This window comes from Dendropsophus ebraccatus, chromosome 10, assembly GCF_027789765.1.
Source record: "Dendropsophus ebraccatus isolate aDenEbr1 chromosome 10, aDenEbr1.pat, whole genome shotgun sequence".
NCBI lineage: Eukaryota > Metazoa > Chordata > Amphibia > Anura > Hylidae > Dendropsophus > Dendropsophus ebraccatus.
The window spans coordinates 43,455,742-43,477,055 of NC_091463.1; the positions used below are offsets into that span (position 1 = coordinate 43,455,742).

At 42.0% G+C, this 21,314-nt stretch overlaps 2 protein-coding genes across 7 annotated transcripts in view; one reads left to right on the plus strand and one right to left on the minus strand.

The window, feature by feature from the left end:
• Positions 1 to 6,215, plus strand: part of ZMYM3 (zinc finger MYM-type containing 3) — an 81,250-nt gene extending 75,035 nt beyond the window's left edge. For all 6 annotated transcript variants that reach the window (XM_069985514.1, XM_069985513.1, XM_069985509.1 and 3 more), the window contains exons 21-25: positions 934 to 1,085; positions 2,940 to 3,054; positions 3,254 to 3,508; positions 3,661 to 3,778; positions 4,936 to 6,215. In XM_069985514.1, the coding sequence (XP_069841615.1) occupies positions 934 to 1,085; positions 2,940 to 3,054; positions 3,254 to 3,508; positions 3,661 to 3,778; positions 4,936 to 5,134 (839 nt within the window). In that variant the 3' untranslated portion in view covers positions 5,135 to 6,215. The remainder of the gene's footprint in view (positions 1 to 933; positions 1,086 to 2,939; positions 3,055 to 3,253; positions 3,509 to 3,660; positions 3,779 to 4,935) is intronic.
• A 1,232-nt stretch (positions 6,216 to 7,447) lies between these two features.
• Positions 7,448 to 9,475, minus strand: LOC138802396 (gap junction alpha-3 protein-like). Its single transcript, XM_069985643.1, has 2 exons — positions 9,279 to 9,475; positions 7,448 to 9,183 (listed from the first exon to the last, which is right to left on the minus strand). The coding sequence occupies exon 2, from the start codon at positions 9,158 to 9,160 to the stop codon at positions 8,090 to 8,092; it is 1,071 nt and encodes a 356-aa protein (XP_069841744.1). The 5' UTR covers positions 9,161 to 9,183; positions 9,279 to 9,475; the 3' UTR covers positions 7,448 to 8,089.
• Positions 9,476 to 21,314: the final 11,839 nt, after the last annotated feature.

Below are 21,314 nucleotides of genomic sequence, written 5' to 3' on the forward strand. Positions count from 1 at the left end.
CCAGTGATTTGGCCGGGCCGCTTGTCAATTCAGAGGCAGGCTCTGTAGTTCTCCCAGCTGGTGCAGAACTGGGCAGATGCCAGGAAGATACCGGGGAGCAGGCAGAGGCATCAGAGATCATGGTCAGGTGTATATGCACATCATTATTTTACATTAGGCAAGGGCTGCACGCACATCGCTAACCATGTCCATGCAACCCTTGCTGCACAATAGTCGAGCCGTATAATGAGCATTATTGATCAGTCCATGCAATACAGCCCTTAGTTCTTGAGGGTACAAACACACACGGCTTATACGCTGCGTATTTACTGCTGTGATACGCAGCAGATACGCAGCAGATTAGATCTAAATAACTGAACACAGTATCAAATCTGCTGCGTATCTGCTGTGTGTGTTTGTACCCTAAAGATGTTTAGAACAACCTCCATGCCGAATTCTTTTAAAAACAGTGTTAAATGTACCTAGAAGAACTGATGCTCTTGTGAAGGCAAAGGTTAGTCACACCAAATACTGATGTGATTTTAGCTTTTTTTTTTGTTAATTTGCTAAGAATTTTACTATTGCCACATTGCATAGCATTGCATTTTGTTAAAGCACTACACAAACATGGCCACTTTCTTCCAGAGACAGCCCCACTCTTGTCTCCAGCTTGGGCGGGGTTTTGCTGCTCAGTTCCATTGAAGTGAATGGAGCTTAATTGCAAACTGCACCTGAACTGGAGACAAAGAGTTGTGTTGTCTCTAAAAGAAAGTGGCCATGTTTTTGTAGAGTAAACTATTATCACTTCTATAGTTCGATTTATTTGTACTGTGCAGCATTTTTTCATACTTGCCATATGTTGTGTGTGTATATAAATTAAAACACATATATTGCATATTATTGACCCTCAAATATGCAATCATTTATATTTTGAATTTTTTTATTTTCGCATAGCTAAACCAATGCGTATAAAAGAAGACATTTTAGCATGTACAGCAGCTGAACTTAACTATGGCTTAGCACAATTTGTCAAGGAGATAACGCGACCAAATGGTGAACGATATGAGCCAGACAGCATTTACTACTTGTGTTTGGGCATTCAGCAGGTGAGATTATTTTTATAAGTGTGTTTTGTATGCATGTTAATGGGTCTCTGAATTTCATGTTATTATTTATGGAAAAAATGACAAAGTATTCTGTTCCATAAAAACAAGTAATAATGATCACAATTTTATCTACCCACTATTTCATCTCTTTAAGGTAAAGCCATTATTAATCAGATTAAAGTCAGCTTGCTCACACCTGACCAGTCTTAGAATGATTACAATGAGTACAATAACAAGATTCCCACACCCACTCATTTGCCACCATATGCTGTAACCTCTTGTTTATCTTTGGGTGTCAAACCAGCAGACACGTGACAACCAAAAAATCCAACCTTTCTTACTCCGGGTGCTTCATGGGGCAGCGCATCCAAACTGGTGAAACTTACCAAATGAGATGGTGCACAAACAGGCACAGCTCTGAGAAGTGCATTCAAACAGGTGATGGCAAATGTGAGTCTACTGCTGCTCTGCCCTTTCTCCTATCCCACAATAAAAAAAAAGTCTGTGTTTACACAGAGATTTATCTGACAGATTTTTGAAGCCAAAGCCAGGAACAGATTATAAAGGGGGAACAGGTAATAATGGAAAGACTGAGATTTCTCCTCTTTTCAAATCCATTCCTGGCTTTGGCTTCAAAAAGTCAGATAAATCTCTGTGTAAAATACATTATAACTTCAGTAATAATGGGGGTCATAGGGAATTAATTGGACTAAAGGATCCAGCAAGTAGAGTGCAACCAAAGTCCGATCAGCACCGTAAGAACCTGTTAATTAGTGGATAAAGTAGGACTTTTTTGGTTGCTATTATGTCTGCTTGCTTATCACCCAATGATGAACAAGGGATTAGCAGAAACTTTAGACCTTTTAGAGACATGTCAAAGGTTTTGATCTGTCTGGGTCTGTGTGTTCAGACCGCAACTCAAGAAGTATGCAGCCAGGAGAAGTATGCCTGGAGCAGAATTAGGATATGTCATTGTAACTACTTCTGCAGGGTCACCACGGGGAAATTAAGTATTACAACATTCATATCGAACTATGAGTGGTCCTCCAGAGATGCCTTTAAAGAGGTTGTCCACTGAAAACGAACTTGTCCCTATTCTGTGGATAGGGGATAAGTAAGAGATCATGGGGGGGTCCGACCTCTGTAGCCCCCGCCAATCTCCAGATTGGCCCCCGGCTCCTTTGTTATGAATTCATCTGCAGGTACGGTTCATGACCTAGGTTCTCTATTCATTTTTTTGGAGCCAACGGACAAAGCACTCTGCTCGTTTTGGCGACTTTATAGGAATAATTAGAGCCATGGGTCACATGCCATACTCGTGGCTGTATTCATAACAAAGGAGCCAGAGGCCGATCGCTGAGAGGTATGGAGGTTGGACCCGATGAAATCTCTTACTTGTCCCCTGTTCTGTGGATAGGGGACAGCCTCATTAAGGAACTGGTCTTCATTATAGCCAAGAGATGAACACCCTAAATTCCCTTAATAGTGTATTAGGGTAAAACAAAAGTAATTCTACCTTCACTTTAAAATTACTCTTATTATTCTTAAGTATTAACAGACAATGGCCCAGATTTAGCAAAGTAAAGGTAAAATAGAGGCTGGTGTAAACTGTCCATAGCAGCCAATTACAGCTCAGCTTTTACTGTACTAGAGCTAAAAGCTGAGCTGTGATTGGTTGCTGTGGGCAGTTTACACCAGCTTCTGCTATACACCCTTTGATAAATCTGGGCCAATGTTTGTAACTAAAACAACGTGAAGCCTTTTGTAATTACTTTATTACTGTAGTAAAGACTTCACATGTTTGCTTCCACTTACCAAGAATAATTGATATGTTTTACTCATTGCTTTACACAGTACCTTCTCGAAAATAACCGGATGGTGAACATCTTCACTGACCTGTATTACCTGACCTTCGTTCAAGAACTGAATAAGTTACTGACTTCGTGGCACCGCAGTCTGACACCTAGTAGTAAGAAATGGGGAACAATGCTGTCAGAGGCAACTATAATTTCTCTACCTGAACACGCAGCTTTATTATGTGTAGTGTTATTGAAGACTCAACACATAGATAAAGCTTGAGGGAGGGGGACTCTGTTAATATATTTGCTGGTAAAATTTATACAGACACTGGCTTTTAGGGTTTCTACCTGACATGTGCCCAATTTCAGGGTTGATACTCTCACGAGTGGAAGAAGAACATCTGTGGGACTGTAAACAGCTGGGCGTGTACTCCCCCTATGTGCTCCTGAACACACTTATGTTCTTTAATACCAAATTCTTTGGCCTGCGCACCGCAGAGGAGCATATGCAGTTATCCTTTACCAATGTTGTTAGACATTCCCGAAAGTGCACAACCAGCAGAGGAACGTCAAAAGTAGTGAGCATCAGATACTATCCTCCTGTACGTCAGAAGAAAGGTAGAGGTATGTCACATTGAACAGAAAGCCATAGTATTTTTTTCTTTTGTCTGAATATGTCCAGCTATTGTATTTTCTCATGTTTATTAGTCGTCCTTGTCTGCATCCTTGTACTGAATAGCATGTAATACTTTTTCTTTGTGCCTCTGTCTCCCAAGAAAGTTTAACTAAGCGGAAGCGTGACGATGATCAGCAACCTGTAATGGAGCAGCATGAGAATAAGATGAACCCTCTACGATGCCCTGTCAAGTTTTATGAGTTTTACCTTTCTAAATGGTATGACCTTTAAGCAGAAGTTTGTCTTAAAATTAAACATATATTCAATAAACTTGGATAAGTACGCTAAAATATATAGAAATATTTATAATTAATAATAATAATAATAATAATAATAATCTGCTTCATATCCCCTGAAACTCTAATGTAATAGCTCTACCTTGAAGGAATTTTATCAGGTAGTTTCACTGAGGGACATAGAAACCATGGACATTGGCAGTGCCTACTAAGATGGCACTGACACTAAGGGAAAAAAGCAAGTGACAATTCTTAAAGTGAATGTACCATCAGGCCCACACTGAAGGCGGGCCAACCCACCCCGAGTAGGAGGAAACCCTTGCCCCTCTATGATATGGCCCCATTGATTCTAATGGAGCCGCATCATAGAGGGGCAGGGGTTTCCTCCCACTCTGGGTAGGTCGGCCTGCCTCCAGTGCTTCAGCCCGGGCCTGATGGTACATTCACTTTAGGCAGAATATACACGCCCGTTGGATGTGAGCTTACCAGTCAGCTTGTTGTCAGTGGGAGGCCAGAACCCATTAGATCCTCTCTACCTTCAGGGGAATTATACAAAAAGAGGGTGAGACCCGTTACCTGTCTCTCATATCCTAAGTCTTTTGCATGGGTACTCGAGGGTCCTATCAGTGATGTTTTGTCAGAAGTACCGTCGTGCCATGGTTACTTTGTCCATCAGTGCGACCTAATGAGATTTTTTTTCTGTAAGTGGTTCATCCTGCATTGCTGTTTCCTACTGCTTTGACACAAACTGGCTAGATCTGATGGAGGATTTACTTCCTATTTTTTTTTTTTTTTTTTTTAATAACCCGGTTGCAGTGCCTCCTAGTGTGGCATTGTATTTGCACGTTTCCTGAGCACCCAATGACCTGCTGTGCATAAAATTGCAACACAATCTTTATCTCAGGGGAGTTGTGCTGCTCTTCTTTTCACAGTGGGTAGCTACAGGGAGTGCTACAGTACAGGGGAAATACCAAAGAGACCTTGATCCTTAGGTGTCTTAGGACTACTGAGGTCAGAACCCAACATATCATGTTAGATATGTGCATGTTACTTTACCTGATGCATCCCATCCAATAAAGGCACTTGCACTGACGCTAGATCTTTTCCATCTAATATATTTTTGTGTTCCATCTATACAGCCCTGAGAACCTTCGAAACCGCACTGATGTGTTCTACCTGCAGCCAGAGCGATCGTGTGTGGCAGAATCTCCTCTTTGGTATTCTGTTATTCCAATGGACAAAAACATGTTGCAAAGTATGCTGAGCCGTATTCTAGCTGTGAGAGAGGTGTATGAAGAACAGTTACGAGTGGGCAGTATATGTGAGGACACTGATTAAATGGACATGAGGGTGGGGTCAACGATAACTCGTTCTGTTGGATTGTAAACTCGCCATCCATGGCATTGTGAACTTCAAGACCATTGGAGAAGAAATTTGGGAATTCATGTACCACAGACTTGAGCACAATAAAAAGTGCTGGACACTCTTCCCCCATCACACCTTTCTGAAAGCTTTATGTTGCTGGGTGATCTATCAGTCTGCTACATCATGGGAGGGCAAATCAGAGGGTGTGAGCTGCTGACTTTTTTTTTTTTTTTTTGGGTGTCTATACATTTTTTTGTTTTTGTTTTAGATGCAGTTGGGTTAGGGCCAGTAGGACCACTGTTGTGGAGAATTTAGTTTTACTCCAATACCTAGTAGGCTTTCCTGCTTCTGATTCATGTTATACCACCTGTCAATGCACTTAACCACACCCTTTCATAGTTATCTGTTCCCTATTAGTTTCTAACTTGGTGTTCCTTCATACACCCTCACTAATAGCTACGACTCTGTTAAACTGTAGAGGTCTTAAAAAGCTTCTTTCAAAACATCACATAATTCCTTCCACTGACACGCATTCTCCCCTATGATAGAGATCATCATATGCGTCTTCACACTGTCTCCTTCATTGGTTCGATGCTCACCTTGTAATTCTGCCACTGGCCAGCAAGTGTCCTTGTAAATCCACATGAGCGTCATAGTATGAGAAAAGACAGGGTTGCCAACCTCCTTCATATTAAGATATCCTGTATCACTATCTTTCACCTTTTTCATGCTTTTGTGTTGTCACAGGTGACCAATCCCCTGTCAAGGCCCTTGTTAAAAGCAGACTGTTTGTGCAAAATGACAGTTGGGCTGTTTTTTTCTTTTTTTTTTGTGAAAGACATTTTTCTCATTTTCATTTCATTTTTTTTTTACCCAATTAACAGTTTTGGCTGCTTTTCAAATATGTACATACTGTTTTTATGCGTGTGCCCTTAGCACTCGCTCCATGTTCTCAATTGTCATGTGCTAGGTCCTGGGCAGGCCTGCTTGTTGGAAAGTTTCATTGCAAATAAAGATTTTAATTTCCCCTGTGAGTGGATAAGCATTCCTTTGAAAGTGTGCCTGTCTGATCTAACATGTATCATTCACTTCTGTGGTGCTATACAAAAAGGACAAGAGAGAACATCATGAGTAGCTGGGTCTCAGGATATAATGACAAGAATGGAAGATGATTTAACTCAACTATGTGTTACTATGTGTTGCTAAAGAAAAAAATCTTGGTGTTCAGTAGCCTCTGGTCTCTCCCAGTCTGCTGTACATCATGCTGATTTTAAAAGAGCTTGCAATAGAAAATGTGGTTTGAATCTTGCTTATAATTAAATTTATAGTACATTTTTAAAAGAAAAACTTTCAAACAATGAGGCAAGAACCTACTTACCTGTGGAAGAGCTTGGCATGATCTTAAAATTTGTTGTCTTTTCGTATTTTTAATACTAATCTAAAACAAGCTCTTAAAAAAAAAAAAATACTGTATAAAAATCTATATACTTTTTGTGGTATTTCAATCTGTAAAATGAGAAATGTGTAGCTGCAGAGTGTGTTGTTTTTAGCACCTTTTGTGCTACTGTTGTGTTCATTGCACCTGATGTGCTGTAAAACTGTAACCGCCCTCCATCAAGTCTTTGTAGGCCTCGATGTGCACACAGCTGCTGTTGTCGCACATGCATCGCCCAGAATAAACTTCAGCACAAGCAAGGCAGGATATGTGGCTGTTACTAAAGAGAATGCTTCATACAATGTATTGGTCCAAAGATTTAGTAGTTTGAAAAACCCATCAGGCCAAGAAAAAAAAAATGTAAAAAAACAAACTGTTCTGCCAACCTGCAGTCAGCCATGGTGCAAAATGTAAATGTAGCTTTCTCCAAATTGGGTTCAAGGTTATCTATTCTTCACACCACCTTCTCCTTTTATTATGAATATTTGTTTCTGAGAACATTATCATGTCCACTGCCTTTTACACACACACACACACACACACACACAGCCTCTCCCATCTACACCCACAGCTTTTCCATTATGATCAGCATTTACTCTATCTGAGAACCTGTTGGCAAAGCTAATATATATTTATTTGTATCCATGAATAATACAGGAATATGGTGTAGAGCATCAGAAATTATATATAGTGCTTTAATTTGCCTGCAGTCACATGCTCAGTTTAGTTAATTACTCTTGGCATAAATTTAATTATGAAAAGTAGTATTTGCCCCTACATTTTATGTACACATGTTTTATTTTTCTTGCTATCATCTAGTACAACATTTTCCAACCTTTATCTCTTCTCTGTTGTAAAACTGTTCCAAAACTAACTCCTATCATGTCCTTATAGCCTTTGCTGTAAGGGCATGATGGGAGTTAGTTTTGTCACTATTTGGTGAACATTGACCTGGTAAAATAACGACGCATGGGCCCAGATTAATCAAATAGTTTAAACTGGCCACAGAAACCAATCACAGTTCCTTTTTCATTTTACCTGAGCTGTGATTGGTTGCTGTGGGTAGTTTACACCAGCATATTTTTTACACACTTTGATAAATCTCCATGGTGCCTTTTTAGTCCTGACACTGGACAGACTCACATGCAGATTAATTTGAAATTATTGCAAATACTTTTAGTGCACTTAAACTTTTTATTACTTTGAGTTGCGTTTTGCTGCATTTTTATAGACATCTTTGTAAGTACCCCATTCCCTACACTTATCAGGTTACTGTGTACTGTGATGTTTTACATCAGATTAATACCTTGGAGTGAAAGTCACTTCAGCTAAAATATTTATTAAACATTACAAATATTTAAATATTAAGAAATTTGTACACATACATGCTTACTCACTGTTCTATATCATTAGCAAAGTCACAGACTGAGAACATAAGCAGTAATATTTCATTTTTCAGCAGTCCTTTACCCTGACCACCCTGTTACACCCCTTCACACTGCAAGTGCTCCAGGCCTTGACCTGGTGCTGCTTTGCCTGCTGTTTCTGCTTTGTATCCTTTGCTGTTCATTATGATCCAGTTCACTTCCACTCTCTGCTACGTTCATCTCTGGAATACCATTCCGTTCAACAGCTTGGTTCTCTTGGTTCTGCTTCCTTGCAGCCTGGCTGCTGTCTATGGCAGATGGTGTATTCTTACTGGAGGAGAGGGGAAATGGCAGAGATGGGCTAAAAGCGGATCCTTTCTCTGATGGAGAATAGTGGGGATAATGTGGAATAATATGTGTATGACTAATGCTTCCAGTCTTCGTTGGAAGTTTGGGCACTGACTCATAATCTAAGCCCGATAGGCCCTGTCTGCACTTGGTGAATCCCAGGTAGTAAATCTCAATCAAGTTAAGCAATAGAGACAAGCATGCCACAGCCAACATGAAAAGAATGAATATTGTTTTTTCTGTAGGACGCGAAATGTAGCAGTTCACAGTGTTGGGACATGGCCACCGACTACAGGTGTAGAGAGGCTGCAGCTGAAATCCGTACAGAAAATACTGTGCCAGTATGAATCCTACCTCAAACAAAGTTTTGAAGAGCACATTAAAAACGTATGTACGCAGGAGTGCCCCCCGCAAACGCACTTTGCCCATTTCATCTTTGAGTGGTTGTTTTGAAGGCTTTGTTGGCTCAATTAGTAGCTGTTTGTCACTCTGAGGGCCTCCTTTGCTTTGACGTAACTTTTCCTTTTGTTTCTGCTTTTCTTCTAAGCGTACAAGGTGTAAGATATGTCCTAAGTAAATAAGAGTTGGAGTTGATACAAAAATAATCTGAAGCACCCAAAAGCGAATGTGTGAAATAGGGAATGTTTTGTCATAGCACACGTTCTGACAACCAGGTTGTTTGGTGTCACAGGTAAAGCCAGACTGCTCATCTCCCCAAACTTTTTCTGCTGCTGATCCTAAGACAAGTATCCGGAAAATAAACAGTACTGTCAACCAGACTTTGCCCACGACAGTGGAATGTTCTTGTGCTTTCTCAAGAAGTTTTCCTAGCAAGTTCCAGTCTCCCATTTGAGCATAGGTCACATCTCACCCTAACGGGAAAGCAAAAAGTAAGCAGTGGGTTTAGTGCCATTTTTCTGTATATTGAATTAAACAAATGGTACAACAGTGTTGCAGCATTACTTACCTACAGCAGACTCTTATCACTGCTGCCAGTCTCGTCTGTGCTTTCTGTTCTGTATATTAGGGGTCTTTCTATCTGTCCACTTTCTGAGTATTGGCCTCAGGTCTCATAGCTAGCCTTAACAACCCCACCCCCCTCCTGTATTACTTGTTATTTTTAGAGTAGTTTTTTTTTTTTTTTTTTCTAAATATACTTGCACCGAGCTGTGGAATTTCTAAGCCTCTCCTACCAAAGCACGTCACAAGTGTCGGCTTTATTTTGCTTACACTGTCTGTCAAGTCAGGGAGCTGGACGTGCATGTGTTGGTGGTCCGTCAATCATTAACTTCACCAGCTCAATTTCCTGTATTGTGGCCACTGCATGTGACAAGGGTATCATCATTTTTATATAGCAGAATTTTATGATAGAGTAGGGATGAGCTAGGCTCTGCTGTTTGCTTGTCAAAAGTCTGCCTTTGAACTCTGTGCTGCTCCACTCCAGGTGCTTAGAAAAGCTGGTTCCAGTCCTGGAAAACTAGTAATGTAAATTTGCTCACCCCTAATTGAGATCTTTTCATCTTTGTGCAAAATCAGTGCAAATAATGAACCTTATTCTGTATGTATCTATTTAATTTTTTTACTAAAATGTAGAATCCTCACAATCAGAGGCTGCTGACTCAACTATTTTACAGTTTCCCACTGTTTTCAAGGGGTAGTGCGGCGGTAAAGAATTATTCACAGAATACACACATTACAAAGTTATACAACTTTGTAATGTATGTTATGTCTGTGAATGGCCCCCTTCCCCGTGTCCCACCACCCCCACCCGTGTACCCGGAAGTGTGGTGCGCTATACATACCGGTCACGTGCCGACTTGTCTCCGATCTTCAGTCATTGAAGTCATCTTCGGACGGCCGGGCCGAATCCCTCCGACCGCCCTGAGTGTCGGCTCCCCTCTGCCGTGTCATCGGCAGACGCGGCTGTGCAGCCGATGACGCGGCAGAGGGGGGCCGGCACTCAGGACAGTCGGAGGGATTCGGCCCGGCCGTCCGAAGGTGACTTCAATGACTGAAGATCGGAACGACCGCAGCGAGTATATAGTGTGTGGGAACTGCCAGGACCTGCCGGGCTCGCAGCGAGAATCTCGCTGCGAGTCCGTTCGTGTGAATATACCCTTAGGGCCTTATTACACAAGGTGCTTTTCTGCCCAATCAGGCAGATATACTTACTTGTTCAGGCTCATCCGGTGTCGTACTACCTGTTCCCCGCTCATTACAGCTGCCACTGACACTTTATAACCTGTCGGTGCAGTGTCATCCCTCTCAGGCAATCATTAGCTGCAGCGTTGTCCCCTCGGATTGGCTGGATGGCCTGTCACTGCACAGACAGCTACAGTGACAGCTGCAGTGAGTGGTAAAATGCTGCAGGACACCTGGGAGTATTATTAAGTATTATTATTTTCTACACATCTTGGAATGCTGCACAGTCATTGAGCCATGTAATAGGCTCAGTAAGTGCTGATCTAGCAGATCAGCTAGCAAATTGAGGCATGTAATATGGCCCTTACTTGGGGGAAGAGATGGTACCAGAATGCATTATGAGAAGAAGGAAAACCCACAGAAGGTGATGCTTTTGAAAAGACTACTGAATTATCCAGATCAGTTTTTCTAGGGACAGGAGTTTTGGGGAAATCTGCAAAGAATACAAAGCTTTACCATCTACACCCTTCAAAAAATAAAATAAAATCCTGCTCTTGTCTCTTTCTTAGTCCAGCCCCCACCCCCCACCACTATGACACTTTAAAAGTATATCAACATTTCCATCGGTAGTTTAGGGCACAAAGAAATTTCCTGCTTCTCTTGAACTGTTTCCATTTCCTATATGGCAAAAAAGTATAAGGATTCAGTGAGGGAAATGAGCAGACATAGATTTCGACCATGACTTGCGACTGCTTTTAAGCATAAGTCAAAGTAAATCAGATGCAGGAGGAGGGCATGCCCACGAAAAAAAAAGACTGCAGTCTGCGCAAGAATGATAAATCTCCAATATCTATGAGCAGAGGAATTATAAATGATCACTAGAATGATTGTTCATTGAGGCTGTTTTCAAACATGCAGTAATGCAATAAAAATGCAATGTGACTGCATCATTTAGAGGGGTTATCCAGAGTTCGGGTCCTATTAGATGAACCTATTTTTAACTATAAACGATCGCAAATGAGATTATCGTTAACCTGAAATCGTTCACCATATTATACAGTGATAGTTGTTACTACAATCGTTCACTCCATCTGATCCCAGCAAATATAGAATCAATGTGGAATTACACTGACCAATTAGTGAGCGAATGCGGAATTACAGCAAACAATTAACAGTGATTTTGGTGTCCGCACCAAAGGAATGTTAAACGATTTGTCATTTGATCGTTGCCTGCATTTACACAAAATTACTATTGTTTAAATTTGAACAATATGATTATTTGCGCAATGATTGTCCCTTGTAATAGGGCCCTTAGGGTGCCTTTACGCAGATTTATCTGACAGATTTTTGAAGCCAAAACCAGGAACAGACTAAACAGAGAACAGGTCATAAAGGAAAGACTGAGATTTCTCCTCTTTTAAATCCATTCCTGGCTTTGGCTTCCAAAATCTGTCAGATAAATCTCTGTGTAAACACACCATAAGACTCATTCACACTAATCCGGATCGCGACACGGATCCCCTAGGCAGAGCCCCCACCTCCGCCTGGCAAGGATCCCCCCCACCCGGCCGCAGAGATGACAGGAAAGCATGATGTGCTCTCCTTTTATCTCATCTACTACTCACCTACTCCCTGCGCTGACTGGCTACACACGCTGACCGGAGAAGTGGCCTGGACTACGCTGCCAGGAGAAGGCAGCGTAGTCCAGGTTACTTCTGGTGAAGCTGAAGCTGGTCAGCGCGGGGAGTAGGTGAGTAGTAGATGAGATGACAGGAGAGCACGTCATGTTCTCCTGTCATCTCTGCAGCCGGGGGAGGGGGGGGGGGGGGGTGATCTGTGCGGGTTGCGGCACGGATCATGTGAATGGCCACATTCGCTTCAATGGGCCCTAAAATTTTCCGTGGTTGCAGATCCGCGACCACGGACAATTTCATGGGACATGTTAATAAGGCCTTTAGAAACACATGACCACCTTCTTCATAAGACAGCACGACTCTTCATTACTAGCCACTCTTCTGCCTAAGGTCATTGTCACACTAGCATAATATGGCCATAAATCCTCACCGCAGGTCTCATGACCCACACTGATAGTTGTCGGTATGGGTCATCAAACCAGGGGTCAGCCCAAGTCTTGTGGACATAATGCAAATGTAGAAAATGTGTTTGTATTATGGTACTGAGAAACTGCCCTAATTATATTTACACTTTATAATTATCACTTGATGTACGTCTTTGTGGGCTGCTGCATCTTTGTAGCCTGTAAAGCTCCCCATAAGACAAATCCGCTATGATTTGTGCCTACAATACAGGCACAAGTCTGTAACTATGTTAACATACTTGATACTGCCCGGTAGTCTAGTGTGACGTGAACCCCACTGAGTACTTTTTTTTTTTTTACACTCTTTCTAATGCCAGTAATATTACTCATCGAAGAAATGTAATCCTGTCAGGAATTCACTTTAGTCTCCTTCAGCAAGACTGGTGTGGGTGGTAGAGCCAGTTGCCATTGTTTGTCACTTAGATTTGTTCACTTGAGACATAAATACATCAGGTCACATTTGAAGACTCCAGTGAAAATGGAATTGTAATGTAGCCATCCTGACTGGTGTTCTGCAAAACTGAAAGTCATCGGCTTCATTGGGGCGAAAGTTTTTTTTACATTTTCTACAGTATCTGGGTAAACAACACAAATGTCTCTCTTCTCTTAAGCTCCCTGCCGTATTTGCTGTATATTTAGATATTTAGTATCAGTTTAAGAAATTTATAAAATGATGTATAATTTTTAATACTTAACAATCTTAGCATTTACAGTTGTGCTAAAAAGTTTACATACCCCGGCATAATTTTTGCTTTTTTTTTTTTTTTTTGTCCTTTTTTTCAGAAAATATGAGTAATAACACTTTTTTTTTTATTTCCAGTCATGGTTAGTGGTCGGGTGAAGCCAAAACTACTGTGTTTTCTCTTTTTCACTCATAATGACAACCAAAAACATCAAAATGACTCTGATCAAAAGTTTACACAATCCAGTTCCTAATAGTGTGTATTGCCCCCTCTAACATCAATGACAGCTTGAAGTCTTTTGTGGTAGTTATGGATAAGGTTCTTTATTTTCTCAGAAGATAATGCTGCCCATTCTTTTTGGCAAAAAAGCCTCTAGTTCTTGTAAATTACTGTGCTGTCTTGCATAAACTGCTTGATTTAGATCTCCCTAGAGTGGCTTAAGGATATTGAGGTCAGGAGACTCGGATGGCCACTCCAGAACCTTCACTTTTTTCTGATATCCAAGGAATTGATAATGCCAGTTAGCAGTGTTCAAACTGTGATTAACAAATAAAAAAATCAGAACAAGTGAAAGTTCTGGAGTGGCCACCTGAGTCTTCTGACCTTAATATCATAGAGCCATTCTGGGGAGATCTCAAGCGCGCAGTTCATGCAAGACATCCAGGAATTTACAGGAACTGGAGGCATTTTGCCAAGAAGAATGGCAGCTTTACATCTGAGAAAATAAAGAGCCTCATCCACAACTACCACAAAAAGACAAGCTGTCATTGATGCTAGAGGGGGCAACACATGGTATTAAGAACTGGGGTATGTAAACTTTTGATCAGGGTCATTTTGAAAAAATTAGTTTGTATGTTCTATTTTCTGAAAAAAGGACAAGAAAGTAGAAATTCTACAGGGGTATGTAAACATTTGAGCACAACTGTATGAATGTCTTCTCTATATAGGTTGTCTCATGAAGAAAACCCCTTTGTAAAGTTTACTGGACAGTCAGCTGACTGTCACGGATACAGCTTCAGAAAAACTGGGGCACATAATTGCACATTTCATCAAGGTATACAAAATAGAAGCTGGTGTAAAATGCTCACAGCAACCAATCACAGCTCAGCTTTCAGCGCCAGTACAATAAATTCTGAGCTGTGAATGGTTGCTATGGGCAGTGAACACCAGTTTCTGTTTTACACAGTTTAATAGATCTGGGCCATCGTCTTCATATGCAAACATTTAGAGGTTTCCACTCAGATAAGACTGAAAAAAAAAACTTGATACACTGCTAAACATCCTCAGTTCAAACAGCTATGTTACATGACAAGCTGCTAAATCACATGCAGACTCAGCTTTCCTGAGTGTGCGTGTGCTTTTAATGGAAAGAGGGCAGTAATCCACAGCCAGACACTTCCTATGGCCTGTGGGAACAAAGGATATGGCATGTTAAAAAAGCCAGTTGATCCTTCTGAATTAAAAGGGTTTGACCAACTTTTCATTATTGGGTGGGCAAACTTTATACTGCTGCAGTGAGCTGCAACTATTATTTGAGTTGTGAAGATGTGTATGGTGTGTTTATTTTATCTTTATATTATGATGTATTTTACTTTAGATTAATTAATCTAGGCTGTTACAGACGATAATTGCTTGGTGTAATAGGTAGTGTTAAAAGGCAATGAACAGCCGACGTGCACGATGTTGGCTGATTGTTGTCTTTGGTCTGCTGGCCATCGCTCTGTGTAATAGCAGCGGTCTGCTGCCACCACTCCTATCTCCTATGGGCCATTTAAAGATCGCCCAGGCAGCCACCTGGGTGACTGGGAATCGCCATGTAGTCCCAGTCTTATTCAGCGCGAAGCCCTCTTGTTGTCCCTTCATCCCCTGACAACATGGATCAGCAGAGCTGATTTTTTTTCCTTCTACAGTCAGGGGAAATTAGGGTTTGTAAACCAACTTCTCTATATTTAGCATTGTCCTGGTGGCTACTAGTCATCTGGATAAACAAGCCCTGAAAAAAACACTCCTTATTTTTTTCATGGTAAATTACTTTATATTATAGACATAGAAATTTACACATAGGTCTATAGACAGTATGTACTTGCAAATGAAAATACAGTATATATTAGCTTTGGCACATCCCATTATTGTAATATCTATGGTGGCTTCCTGAAGCTCTGCATTCAGATCTTAAAAAAATGAAAGATATTAAAATCTTCCCATGATTTATCCTGGAGATAAGTGGTGCATGGAGAGCCAGATAACCATAAATCATCTCTTTTGAGGTTTGGCCTATAGCTGTTGGCTGAATATGAGCGGTGGAGAGAAAATGTTACAAAATTAGTGTAAGCAATTATAACATTATGTAGTCCAGCTTACGTTGTGCTTCTGTACTGCTCCCAGAAGTTTTTGTTGTTTCAGATGCCACAACATACCATATAAAACACTTTGGTGAGCTATACGAGCAGTATAAGGGCTGTGAGCACTCGCCTTCTGCTACTGCTGTCTGTCTGGGAAGTATAAAAGAAGAAACAGACCACACACAGCCTGTCTCAATTGTGCAACATAGCAATAGACATGATACCATCCCCACAAATGGTAACAAATGATGCTAACAGCAGTTAGTGAGAAAACTCAACAAATTATTGTCTAAGTCTCCAAATATATTGCTGGAGAATGTAAAAAAATACATCATAATATTAACATCAGCGTTTCACCACCATCACTTTTCTTTATAGTAAGATATTATCAATGTAATCTCTAAATTTAACTGTGTCATCACTAATTGTTTTATCCCTTGCTCTTTATAAATCTTTAGTGCCTTATAGACCCTGTGTCCCCCCCCATAAACGGTCACCACGTCAAGTGCACATGTTATATAAACACTGCGGATGTATAAGCATAGACTAGACTATGACTGCTTAGGTACGTATTTCTGCTCTGCTGGAACTAGTGCCATCATGTCCTGCTGTGGAAACACAGTGGGTATCCTACCTTCCATTCTTTTTATTCATGTCATTATTTTATTGCAACATCACATTCCAACATGAGACTTGTCTCCACATGAGACTACCAAAAATAGCCCAACAGAGCTCTGTCACCAGGTCCCTGCAAACCTCCCCTTCAGTGATATGTTTGGGGTCTTTTTCGAATGGTCTGGGTGGAAGCCACCTCGACTTTTCAAAGACTTTTTTCTGCTTTAGCATTCCTTTATTGAAATTATTCCCGCTACAATCCAACAGAAACTGCAGAATGTGTCCCAACACACTACTTGGTATTTGGAACAGTTGGTTTCCTCTAACCCTCCCATTTGATCTGTCAGGTCATCAAACTACATACACGTATTATACAAATACAAATATTATGAAGGTTGACCACCTTTTAAAAAAATATATACAGTGGTACCTTGGTTTATGAGTAACTTGGATTGAGAGCGCTTTGCAAGAAGAGCTGACAGTTTTTCAAAATTGTAACTTGGCTTAAGAGCATTGCTTTGGTTTAAGAGCTCCCTGTACTAGGTAGGAGGGTGAGTGGGAGAGGGGCATGGTCTGCATAGTGTGGCCTATAGCCCTGTACTCTGACCCAGGAAGTCTCCCTCATTTTCCAAATTATGGCAGATCCACTTTAGGCTGGGGATTGATTCAGGGACAGGACTGTGGGGGTAATCTCTTCATAGCTGTAACCCCTCTCTCCCCGGACAGAGTGCTGCTATACTGTGCCCACATATACTCTGCTCATTCCTTCATGCTCCCTGCAGTCTGTCAGCCCTTGTGTTTCCCATCCTCTTCATTCCTGTTATAAGATGCCTGCACTTACACTCCGCTATACACTTTGCTATAATGTGCCTCCACTTACACTCAGCTATTCACACAGCTGTCCACCTGTACAGCTCTGTGATTCTTACTTCCTGATTGGTCCATGCTGAACACACACCCCTTCGCCATTGCTGTCATGTGACCACACAGACCTTTTGACAACAGCCCTACTTCTCTATTTTCGCCTGTTGAACTACGCTACTGCATTATGCAGTTCCATCCTGTATCCACAAACTGATGCTGTTTTTCAGGTTTATGCACTTACTATACATTATACACCACATGCTGATTGCTATACTGTACAGTAACTTATAACATATTCAGCTGTTTCTAAATGTTTGTTTCATTTGTTTTACATGTTTTTCAGAATAAAAAAAAATCATTATGTTTGGCGTGTGAAACCAATTGTCTGCATTTCTTATGGGAAAATTTGCTTTGCTTTATAAGTGCTTTGGATTAAAAGCTCAGTCCCCCCACAGTCATAATCCAAGGCACCACTGTATATATTTTGGGCATGCCTGATAACCGAAAAACTACACTCATGTACTGTGTGATAGCAAACTAATATAAGATTTAGCATTACACGTAGCGGTGCGCGGTCGGCGCCCGACGAAAATAAGTCAGAACCAATATCAACGATCGGCCGAATCAGCCCAATTCGTCCGATTATCGTTCCGTGTAATAGTACCCTAAGATAGAGAAGCATCTGGACAGAGCAGTGGGAGACAGAGAGAGCGAGAGAGTAAAGACCCTATTCCACCAACAGATCTGACGACAGATTATATGCCAAAGATTTGAAGCCAAACCCAGGAACAGACTATAATCAGAGAACAGGTCAGAAAGGAAAGACTGGATTTCTCCTCTTTTCAAATCCACTCCTGGGTTTGGCTTCAAATCTTTGGCAGATAATCTGTCGTCAGATCTGTTGGTGGAATATGGACATTATAGGTTCAGGCAGGAGTAAGTTGCAGTGAGGCAAGAATGCTTTAGGGCCCTATTCCACCGGACGATTATCGTTCAGATTATCGTTAAATCGTTCGAATCTAAACGATAATCGTTCGGTTGAAATGCAGTTAACGATTAACGACCGAACGAGAAATTGTTGATCGCTTTATAAGACCTGGACCTATTTTTATCGTTGCTCGTTCACAAAACGTTCGCAAATCATTCGCATTGAATAAGACATCGTTCGGTCGTTCGCAATAGATACGAATAGCAAATAAATAGCGAAGAAAAACTATCGCAATTACAATCAAAAGTAACGATTATCGTTTCATGGAAATGAGTGAACGTTTTCAGGTCTTTCGCAATAGCGGTCGTTTGAGATCGTTAATCGTTAACGATTATGCAAACGATAATCGTCCGGTGGAATAGGGTCCTTAGTATAGGAGCTGTCACTCTGTTTATCCTCAGCCAATCGGCCGACTATGAGTCTGGAATACCCAGCCAGGCAGGAGTCAGGCAAAAAAGACAAATTTAGTCAGCTCTCCTACACCACCATTCATCCTAGGCAAGAGCACATTTCCATGGCTGAAATTGCAAACACACAAAAACACAAAAAGTGCAATAGCTCACCACTAATCACAAGATACAGACCCAATACAGATATGAAAATCGCTAAAAGCACCCCCCCCCCATCTGCTAAAAAAGAAACTCCATAAATATAATGAGGCTCTTAGTTAACATTTGCAAATAGTGTGAACCATCCCACCACGTTAAGGTGGCCTCATGTCGGGACTGCACTTTGGACTCTCCATGGCATATAGTAAACCCATGCTTCGGGCATGCAGGATCCTTCTAATACTGGCAAAAAAAATTAACCACCTGGGAGGGATGGGTGGCGTGCACGACCAAGTAGAGGCAGCCACTCCCCCATCTGGAACACAGGCAAAAAAGACTAATTTGGTTAGCTCTTCTACAACACCATTCACACTAGGCAGGAGCACTTTGCCATGGCTGAAATTGCAAAGTGCCAGTAGTCAACAGCCAGTACACAATTCACCTGCTACTAAGAGCCAACAATACCGTTCCGAAGTTTGGCAGTTTTTTCTGATAGTGGCAACAATGACAATCAACCTATGTGCTCACTTTGTAAACAGAAACTGACTATGGTTCACAGAGGACAGTCACCTTCTTGTTACCCATTTCTTGGGGTTCCATCCCTGGTACTTGTGACAAGGAATATTACCATTCGTATCCCATTTTTCCGGACACGTATGGTGAGTGGCTGATAACTGTTCTGGGGTTTTTAAAGATATTGTGAGGGTGTTTAGAGGTCGCACAGTGGTTGCCTTTAAGGTTATTGTTGTGTGAAATTTTAACCTCTCTTGTGGTTTCTTGAATGGTTTCACGGTATAGGAAGGGTTCTTGGTTTTTTTGGGAGTGACCAAAGCGAGGGTGGGAGGGTCACTCCTATACTCGATTAGGGTTTCCCTCTTCCAGTTAAAGCAAGCTGGTTAAGATAGCTTAAACGAAAAAATTCAAAAAGATTCATGCACGAGATGCGATATGCACATTGAACATAAAACTGTTGCCTATATGTGTGCATGTCTTCTAAAAAGCTGTATGAACTTGTTCAGCAAGTTTTTTTGTTGTCCTGGGAGAAAGCATAATTTAATACCGCTGATCCACCAAGGTCGACTGCTGTCTATGGAAAAAATTAAAGTATACACCACTGTTGATCCACCAACATTCACTGCCATCCAGGGAGAGAAACTTAATTTTACGCCACCGATCCACCACTGGCTACTTCTATCCAAGAAGAAATCTTGACTTTGCGCCACTGATCCACCAACATCCACTGCTGTCCAGGGATAAAAATTCACCATGCCCACTGCTGTCCTGGCAGAAAGCGTAGTTTTACAACACTCATGCACAAATACAGTTAAGGCCCTATTACACAAAGCGATAATCGGCTCGATGCGTCCGATAATCGTTTAGTGTTATAGAAGACGACGATCATGCACAATGTCGGCTGATCATTGTCTTTCAGCAGGCTGAAACTGCAACAATCAGCCTGACAGCTCCGGCCGCACTCTCCATTGTGTGCAATGGTGAATTGGGATGCAGGTCCACACAGGAAGATCACCTAGCTGGTACTGCAGTACCGGCAGGAATGATCTTAACTAATACCGGTCGTTTTGTGACCCGGCCACGTAGTGTGAACCCGGCCTGACATGATCATTTTATTTATTAAAACTATACCATTTTACTCTACTATAAAGTCTCTCCCTTCCCTGCAATCTGCTGTTCAGTAATAAAGGAATGTGCACACTATGAAATCCCGACGGAACACCCGCCGCTGATTCCGTAGCTTGCCCCCGCTCGTCTACGCTGGCGGATGTACGCATCTCCGCTGCTCCCATTTCATTTCATTCTATGGTTTTCTAGATTCCCCCCTCCCGAAATCATATAGGGTGAAAGAGTCCACCACAGGGCTTCCCATGTCTATATTTTGTGGAATACGAAACGTGGGAATAAGCCCTTACTCCAGTACAGTGCAGTCGATTCAGTGCACAAGCTGCACCACCATGCCATAACATTGCAGAAATGAGTGTGTTTATGCGAAGAGAAAAAAAATACATAAACGGCGCTGCATGTGCAGGTTAAAACACACTTTGGAGGAACATGCATGTGTGTGCGAATGCACGCTCACCTGAGGGGGTCGTACACAATTAGGCACGACTCTAATAAGCGCTCTGGATCAACAGTGTGAATCACAGTAGCAGTACAGGGAAAAAATTGGTTGAATTTGTCTGGCGCAAACACCCCTTCTGGAACACCGGCCACGTTCCCCTGTGCTTTATCTGAATGAAGAGAACTCCTGGCCAGTGGCGTAGCCACCAGGGTTGCAGCGGACGCCGCTGCGACCCGGCCCGCTACGACCCGGCCGGGTCACCGCTGCGACCCGGCCTTGCCACTGCACTGCTCCCCCTTACTCTTGTGACCGCAAGCATTGTTTTGCTTGCGGTCACAAGAGCGGGTTAGTCCGGGCCCCCGGCTGCGTGGCTGCCAGGGGTGTCCCGTCCTATCCCCGGCAGCGCCGCGCATCAGTGAGCTCCCTGTGCCACCTGGGGCCCTGACTTCCGGAAGTCCCAGCCCCGGCGTACAGGGAGTTCACTGATGCGCGGCGCTGCCGGGGATAGGACGGGACACTCCCGGCAGCCGCGCATCAGCCGGGGGCCCAGACGAGCCTGAAGAAGAAGAGGATCGCTGGGGGAGCGAGTTGTTAGGTGAGTTTATGTATGTGTGTTTTTTTTTTAAATTCTGCTTAGCATAGAGGA